Source organism: Chlorella variabilis, assembly GCF_000147415.1.
Source record: "Chlorella variabilis unplaced genomic scaffold CHLNCscaffold_23, whole genome shotgun sequence".
Lineage (NCBI taxonomy): Eukaryota > Viridiplantae > Chlorophyta > Trebouxiophyceae > Chlorellales > Chlorellaceae > Chlorella > Chlorella variabilis.
In genome coordinates this window covers 16,875-25,157 of record NW_005435065.1, presented here as the reverse complement: position 1 = coordinate 25,157, position 8,283 = coordinate 16,875, and the positions used below count along the sequence as shown (strand labels likewise).

At 70.4% G+C, this 8,283-nt stretch overlaps 2 protein-coding genes across 2 annotated transcripts in view; one reads left to right on the top strand and one right to left on the bottom strand.

Annotated features, from left to right (window-relative positions):
• Window positions 1–274, bottom strand: part of CHLNCDRAFT_139017 (hypothetical protein) — a gene marked incomplete at both ends in the record, with an annotated part of 1,976 nt that extends 1,702 nt beyond the window's left edge. Inside the window, one exon of the mRNA XM_005844242.1 lies at window positions 160–274. Within this exon, the coding sequence (XP_005844304.1) occupies window positions 160–274 (115 nt within the window). The remainder of the gene's footprint in view (window positions 1–159) is intronic.
• Window positions 275–5,382: 5,108 nt separating this feature from the next.
• CHLNCDRAFT_36860 (hypothetical protein) overlaps window positions 5,383–8,283 on the top strand; it is a 6,279-nt gene continuing 3,378 nt past the window's right edge. Inside the window, exons 1-8 of the mRNA XM_005844318.1 lie at window positions 5,383–5,482; window positions 5,624–5,679; window positions 5,834–5,902; window positions 6,192–6,279; window positions 6,737–6,835; window positions 7,092–7,128; window positions 7,367–7,448; window positions 7,984–8,080. Of these exons, the coding sequence (XP_005844380.1) occupies window positions 5,656–5,679; window positions 5,834–5,902; window positions 6,192–6,279; window positions 6,737–6,835; window positions 7,092–7,128; window positions 7,367–7,448; window positions 7,984–8,080 (496 nt within the window). The 5' untranslated portion in view covers window positions 5,383–5,482; window positions 5,624–5,655. The remainder of the gene's footprint in view (window positions 5,483–5,623; window positions 5,680–5,833; window positions 5,903–6,191; window positions 6,280–6,736; window positions 6,836–7,091; window positions 7,129–7,366; window positions 7,449–7,983; window positions 8,081–8,283) is intronic.

The window sequence follows — 8,283 nt, the reverse complement described above, 5'->3', positions numbered from 1 at the left end:
CCGGGGCGGCCAGGCAGTGGCGTCAGGCGGCGGCGTCAGGCGGCAGCGGCAGGCGGCAGGTGAGGCCAGGTATGGCAGGGGCGGCGCCTGCCCAGCACCAGCACCCTGTGAGACGAGCGGCAGAGCGGCGGCGGCGCCAGCGGCGGGTGCAGCACCCACCTGCGCCAAAGAGCGCGCCGGCGGCCACGGGGCCCCACTGCCGCAGCTGCTCATTGTAATAGTCCCAGTCCACCTCCCCCTCGATAAACCACTTGGCCAGATTGAAGCCAGGCATGGCCGCGGCAGCCACTACAGCACAGAGCGCCCGCCACTACAGGTGCACAGAGGGCGGCAGCGGCACGGAGGCGGCTGTGCGCGCAGGCGCGAGGCGAGCTGCCCGGGAGCACCGGCGAGGCCAGCAGGGCGTGGCTGGCTGCACCGCAATATAGAGGCCCGAGAGATCGAGAGCGGACAGAAACGACAAAGCGAGACGGGCGGCGGTCTGGACCTCGGTACAGAGCGATCTGACACGCACTTCGCGCCCCCAGGGGCAGCTTTTACTCGGCACGCATGTACTGCCCCCGAGGCGGGAGTCCACCGCGGTTGACCGCACCCCTTGAACAGTGCCCCCTGCTTCGCCTCCCTCTTGACACCTCTGTTTACACAACACGCCAGAGAGAGCGTGTGATCGGCCTCCGACTCCAGCCGTGCGCCTCCCCTACACCGCTCAAAGCGCGGCCGCGCGAGCTGCTGCTGCGGTGGAGGCACCCGCGCGCTGCCCGCGCTACGCGGCAAAGCGCGCCAGCAGGGCGGAGATGCCTGGCTCTGTGGGGGGCACGATGCCAAGCATGACAGCCGTCACAAGCTGGCCCTCGCACCACGACACGCTGTGCCGCGTCTGCAGGCGGGCGGCACAGGCAGTACAAGCACGTTAAATGGGCAGTCCGAGCGCGGCGGGTGGGCAGTACGAGCGCAGCGCACGTGGGCCAGTGGGGGGCGGCGTGGCTAGTGGGGCAAGCGGGGGTGCGGTGGGGCGAGGCTGGCGGCACAGGCGGGGCCGCTGCAGGCTGCTGCTTACATGCATGTGGCGCAGGTGCGCTGCACATCCCACACAACCCCACAGCAGCCCCCCACCACCCCAGTCACCCCCAAACCAAGCCCCACCCCCGGCCAGGCAGCCAGCAGCGCCGGCAGCGCGGCCGCCGCACACACCACCCACCGCTCTCCACCCACCCACCCACCCACACCACAAACCCCCACCTCTGGATCGGCCGCCAGCAGCGCCAGCAGGGCGGCGGCGTCGGCCCGCAGCGGCTGCAGCAGGTCTTGCCGCTCCCGCATGGCTGGCATCATGTCGTGGGAAAGAAAGCGCAGGTAGGCGGGGTAGGCGTCGGGGGCGGCGCCGCCGTGCCCGCTCGCGTGCCAGCGCGCCGGGTGCTGCGGCCACCTGCGGGGGCATGTGTGTGCGTGTGTGTGTGTGTGTGTTGGTGGGAGGCAGGCAGGGCAGGCGTGCGTGTTGGCAGGCGCCCCGCCACGCCGCCAGCCAGGCGCGGCTCGCTGCTCTCACGGGCCAAGTACATTTTTTCGCAGCCAACCGCAGCAGCCACCATGCTGCCCCCGCCCGCCTGCCCACACCGCCACCAGCGCGCGCCCCGCTGGCTGCCCTCCCACCCCTTCCCTGCCTCGCCTGTGCACCGCCACTTCCAGCAGCGTGGACAGCAGGCGGGGGCAGGCGGCGGCGGCGCGGCGCGCGTGCGCCCCCGCCGCCGCCTCCGCCGTCATCAGGCGCCACAGCAGATGCAGCAGGGCCGAAAGGTATCGCAGCTGCGACAGTACCGCCAGCATGTCCAGGGTGCACTGCTCCGCGGCGGTACGGCCGCCGCCATCAAGGCCAGCCGCCGCCGCCGCCGCTGCGGAGCTGGCGGTACCGCCACCGGTACCGCCGCCAGGCCGGCCCGACCGCCGCCCCTCGGCCAGTAGCTGGCCGTCGGTCGGGAGCAGCTGGCGCCAGCCTGGCGACTCCTCATCGACGGTCTGCTGCGCGTGCTGCCTGCGGGGGAGGGCGGCAGGTGTATGGGGGTGGGGGGTGGGGTGGGAGGCAGCCGGTGGGTGAGTGTGTGGGCATAGCTGGCGATTGGTTGTTTATGCTGGTGAATAATCAGGGTTAAGGAGTGTGTGTGCAGGGCAGGCGGGCGGGTGGATTCAGGCACGGTGCGAGGCAGCAGGATGGAGGCAAGCAGGGCAGGCAGGGGGTGGGCAGGCAGGCAGGCAGGTAGGGAATCACGCAGGCACCCCTTCCCCACAGCCCCCAAACACACACACACACACACACACACACGCACACACACACACCGGAAATCACACACACACAGGCATGAACTCACACCTCTACGCAACACACACAAACACACACATATCAACCGGCCACCCCCCACCGAAAACGCGTGGCCCCCCACCCTAAACACGCCACCCCACACCACCCACACCTGAACACCCCAAACGGGCAGGCCAGCAGGTCGGCCACCACCAGCATCAGCGTAGCACCAGGCTGGCCCCCGCTCGGTGCCCCCGTCATGCTGAGCAGTATGTCAGTGTTGGGCTGGTAGGCGGTCGCGACGGCGGTGACCGCCAGCGTGGCGAGCGTGACCAGCGGCGGCGGCAGCACCACGCCGCCCGCGGCGACGGCAGAGTGCTGCCAGGAGGGGCGCAGGAGGATAAGGAGGGAGCGGAGGAGCAGCATGCCGCACTCGAAGAAAGCGGGGAGCAGCATGCGGCCCGACAGGACCGTCGCCATTTGCAGCAACGAGGTGCAGATGTCGGCGGCGGTACCGCCGCCCACCACCAGCGCAGTAGCACCGTCGGTACCAGTACCACCGTCGGTACTGCCGCCGCCGCCATCACTTGCGTCGTAGGCAGAGGGGTGCTGCTCCTCGCCGCCGCTGGGCACGCCGTCCCGGCCGCCAGCCAGGCCGCCGCCAGGCAGGCCATCGCCGCCGCCGCCGCCAGACGCGTCGCCCACCTGCTGCTGCACAAGCTCCCGTGCAGCATCCAGTGCCCAAGTCCAGCAGCGCATGACGGGAGGATCAACCAGCAGCGGCGCATTCTGCTGTACCTCAGCGGCATTCCGCAGTATGCACGCCGCCGCCGCCGCCTCCTGCAGCCGCTCCTCCAGGCGAGCACGGTCGGGGAAGAGGCCGCCGCAGACCCGCTCCGCACGCCGCCGCTGCCAGCCGGGCAGCGGCGGCAGGCCCGCGGCGGCGCGGCGGTCGTCGTCGGCGGCCGCGTTGGCAGCGGCGGCACCGGTGCCGGTACTGGCGCCGCCCTCGTCACCGGCCAGGCCCACAGCCACAGCCAGGCCTTCTTGAAGCACCTGCGTGGAAGGCGGGCAGCAGGCAGAGGCGGGCAGGGGTCGGGGAGACAGGCAAGGAGGCGGGCGGGGAGGCGGGCGGGCAGGCAGGCAGGCAGGCAGCGGCTCCCAACGCAAAGCAGCACAGGCAGGCAGGCGGGCAGGCAGGCGGGCCGGGAGGTGGGCGGGCACCCACAGGCAGCAGCGCGGCCAGCAGGCCCGGGGCGGCCGCCAGACGCAGCTCCTGGCGGAAGCTCAGCAGGCACAGCGCGTTGAGCGCCCACGCCCGCTGTGCGCGCCCGCCCCCAAGCGCCGACACGACGCGCTCTCCCTGCGGGGGGCGGCAGTCGGGGCGGGGGCGGCAGTGTAAGGCAGGGTGCAGGTTCAAGGAAGTGTTCAGGTATGGAGGAGGGGCGACGCGGGCGGGCGGAGCAGCAGGCGGCTGTCACGGCGTGGGTGGAGGCGGGATGAGGGAGGCCGGCAGCGAGCAGCTAGAAGATAGGACGGATCGCCGGGGAGCGGATGTGCGACACAGGATAGCAAGAAAGAATAAAGAAAGAAAGCAAAAAAGACACAAATCGCACCTCCTTCTCCAGCAGGTCGCTTTCCACCTCCAGCAGCGGCCCCGCCATGCCGCCCCCTTGATCCCCCCCTTGCTGCTGTGACCCCGCCTGCTGCTGCCCCTGCTGCTGCCGGGGCGCCTGCCTGGGCTGCGGTAGCCCCTGCTGCTGCTCCTGCTGCTGCGGCTGCTGCTGCTGCCATTCAGCGTGCCCGCCGTCGGCCGGCAGCATGTACTGCTGCTGCTGCTGCTGCTGCATCGGCGGCGGCATCGGCGGCGGGTGGGTAGCGTGCTGGAGCTGCTGCTGCAGCAGCTGCTGCTGCTCCTTGGCCGCAGCGGCCGCCGCCATCTGCTGGCGCAGCTGCAGCAGCGCGCGCCGCTGCACCTGGTGCAGTGCGGCCGCGTCGGCCGGCACCTGCTGCTGCTGCTGCTGCTGCTGCTGGCCAGCCTGCGGCGCCTCTGGCTCTGGAGTGGGGCGGAACAGCACTGTGGCAGAGGCGAGAGGGTCATGCAGGGAGAGGCCGCCGCCCTGAGGCAGCCCGCTGCCGCCGCTGCCGCCGCCGCTGCCCTGAGGCAGCCAGCCGACGTCGGCGGTGGTGCCGCCGCCGCGGGCGGCGGAGCCCTTCTGCTGCAGGCGGCCCTGGTGCAGCTGGCGCAGCCTGCGGGGGCGGGCACGAGCGGGGGCAGAGGTTGGCGGGGCGGAAGGCTGAGCATGGCAGCGGGCCTTTCCCCTCAAATGCATCTTAGTCTCAAATGCACTTTAAAATGAAAGAAAAATATAAAATAGAAGATGCAGGTGGTGCGCCGACGAGGAGCGGGCGGCGCCAGCACCCACCAGTCATCGGTCATTAGGCTGGCGGAGCCTGCCTGCAGCCAGGGGGGGTGGAGGGGCGGTTGTTGGCTTGGCTTGGCTTGGCTTGGCTTACAGGGCGGATTCGCAGCCAGTGAGGCTCATGCACTAGATTCAATTGCGGGTGCTGCACGGAGCGAGAGAGGGAGGATTGCCACACTCTCCGGCGGTCCCCGCCCCTGCTGGCGCTGCCGTGTCGGCGCCCCGTGCAGGGCCGCACAGCGCACCTGCAGCTCGGGCTGCTGCTGCCCAACCCCCGCTACATCGATGGGCATGCCACCTGCAGAGGAGCGGGCGGGGTCTGGTGGCGGCGGCGGCGGCAGGGCACCCAGCGGGGCGGGCCGACAGCTGGGCGGGTCCCTCATGCACCCGGCGCAGGCGGCGCCCAAGCGGGGTAGTGGACGGCATCTCTCTGCAGGCGCAGCTGCAAACCTAGCGACGCCAGGTGCTCGGGCAACCAAGACATGGCCTCGTCTGTTCGCCGCCTGCGTGTCCCTGCACGATTACCGAGCCCTCCAAGATCACACTAGGCCGGCCCTGAGCGCAATCGCTTTGCTTTGTTGAGGGCAAGCAGTACATCCTGTCTGTACATTGTCGCAGCCGCCTCCTCTCTCGTCCGCCCCCCAGCGCACACTTGCTCGATCCTTTGCAGCGGCGAGCCCTAATTCTATCGCTCCAGTGCGTTGCCCCCTTCACACCGCATCATCCCCACTGAGCGAAGCGCCTTACGGCTCGTAACACAGCAGAGGTGAGGCTGCCGTCACGGGCCCCGCCAGCCGGCCCGCCGCCTCGCGCACTTGCTGTCATGCCGCGCCACCGGCGGGTGGCGGCGCCCCAGCCGCCCCCGGCCCTCCCGTCGACGCCGCCTCTGCGCCGCGCCCGCCTGCAGGCCCTGCAGTTTCTGGCGCCGCAAAGCCCAGGATGTCGATCCTAGAGAAGATCAATGTGAGCAGGAGGACTGCACAGCCCGGCGGTGCTCTGCCACCGTGCACTTCCTCCAGCAGACTGGTCCTTGCATCAAGCTGTGGTCACGCTGCTGCTGCTGCTGCTGCTGCTGTTCAATCGTTTCTATTATCATTTGTTAATGTTGTTTCTGCAGGACATCGAGAAGGAGATGGCGAGGACTCAGAAGAACAAGGCCACAGCCAGCCACCTGGGGACGCTCAAGGCAAGCTGGAAAGCAGGGAACTAAGGAAACAGAGAGAGATGACAGAATGGGGCCCGCCGCACCGGTGGCCGCCGCTCGCGCCCCGACCGCCGGCCCTGGCTGTCGGCCCGCCAAGCCTGCCTCGCGGCGCAGGCTGCCGGCGGCGGCGTGGGGGCCCCAGCCTTGGTGGCGCTGCGCCGTGCTGCGATTGAACAAGTGGAATCAACACCAGCAGCAAGCGCGGCTGCCTGCCTTGCGGCAGCTCACACCTGGCCCTGCCTGCGCCACCGTGCCGCTTTGCCACCCGCAGGCTAAGCTGGCCAAGCTGCGGCGCGAGCTGCTGGAGCCCAGCGGTGGCGGCGGCGGCGGCGCCGGCGCCGGCTTCGACGTGCAGAAAGGTGCGGCGGCGGCGGCGGCTGGCGACGGCGGTGGGGCGGCTGGCGGCGTTTGGGGGCTGAACTCGGCTGCCGCCTGGCTTGGGTGGCTTGGGTGGCTGGGCGGTCAGCTGCTGCCGGCTGCCGCTGCTGGCGCCTGCGTGGCGGGTGGCACCAGCAAGGTGCGGCGGCGCTGCTGCTTGTCTGCCGGCGGGGGGCAGGCGCTGCGTGGGCGTGGGTGTGGCGGCTCCCCGGCGGGCGGGTGCGGGTGGTGGCAGGGTGATGCGGGCGCTGCCGGCCCCTCCCCAGCCGCCGAAAGCTGGCCGGACACACCACGCCCCACCCCGCCTGCCTCCCCACGGCCCACGCCCCTGCCGCCCGCTGCTTGATTTTTCCTTCTTCCCACCCGTCCACCTTTCACCTTTTCACTCATCCCCCCAATCACCTTTACACCTTTCCACCTGTCCCGCTCGTGCTGCAGTGGGCGATGCCCGGGTGGGGCTGGTGGGATTCCCCTCCGTGGGCAAGTCCACGCTGCTGACCAAGGTCACGGGCACCTTCAGCGAGGCCGCCGGCTACGGTATGGGATGGTACCATACATGGTACCATGTACGGTACCGCCTGCCCGCGCACGCCCTGCACGCTGCACGCACGCCTGCCTGCGCCCGGCTGTGGCGCGCCCCTGGCTGCCTGCTTGCCCGCCGCCGGCCTGCCTGCCTGCCTGCTCGGGCCATGGCCGCCCGCGCGCCACCGTCCCTCCCGCCTGCCGCCCCATCGCCCAGTCGGCATGGTGCGGTCAGCTGGCGTGCCTGTTCTGCCTTGCTCCCTTGCCGCAGAGTTCACCACTCTGACCTGCATCCCTGGGATGATCAGGTGTGTGTGTGTGTGTGCGTACATGTGTGCATGTGTGAGCGTGTGTGTGTGGCGTTTGTGGCAGGCCGTCCTCGCAGCATTCGAATCGGTTTCAAGCTCCGCCCGGCGGCTGCCTCGGGCTGCTTTCCATATCCCCCAACAGCACATAGAGCCCCGTCTCCCGGCTAGTGGCGCCCGCTCCTGTCTGTCACCACCGCGCTGGCCTGACGTGGTACCGCACCCTGCCATGGCACCGCAGGTACCGCGGCGCCAAGATCCAGCTGCTGGACCTGCCCGGCATCATTGAGGGCGCCAAGGACGGCAAGGGCCGCGGGCGGCAGGTAGGGCACTGAATTCGACAGTACACAACGAATCAAGCTGCGCCTACTGCCGTGGGGGGCAGGGGCGTGGGTATGGGCTGGCGCCCGCGTGCGGGGGCTGCGCGGTGCTGCTGCCGGCGCCGCCGGCGCCACGCCCGGCTAAACCTGGTGGTTAGGCCTGATGCCCCCCAGGCGCCGCGCCGCCTGCTGCCGCTGCCGCTGTGCCTATTGCCCGGCCGAGCCTCCCCCGCCGGGAAGCCATCGTTGTTGTTGCTCGGCACAGCCGCTGCCCTGCCCCCTTGGCCCACCCCACCTCCACTGCCCGCACCCGAAACCTCACCCCGCGCCCCTCCACCCCCTTGAACCCCTGCTACACTCCGCCCCTCCACCCCTCGCGCCCCCGCTGCACCGCGCTGCTCCTGCCCCACATCGGGCGTGGAGGGGCAGCGTGTGAACTGATCTACACCCGCCGCCCGCAGCCTGCCGCCTGCCGCCTGCCTCCCTGCCTCCCTGCCTCATCTTCGCCTGCCCCCCACCCCCGCCCCGCTGCCGCCAGGTCATCTCCACGGCGCGCACCTGCAACCTCATCATCATCGTGCTGGACTGCTTGAAGCCGATCACGCACAAGAAGCTGATCGAGCACGAGCTGGAAGGTGGGGGGAAGCTGCTGCGGTACCGCGGCATCGCGATGCCGTGGTGCCGCCCACGGCGCCGCCTGCCACAACCCACGCACGTGCACCTGCCTGGAATGCCTGCCTGGGCCGCTGCAAGAAGAGGGGGAGGGGGGAGGGGAGGTTGGCAGCCAGGCATGACGCCCATCCCCCCACGCCCACACGCGATTGGCCCCCAGCACAGC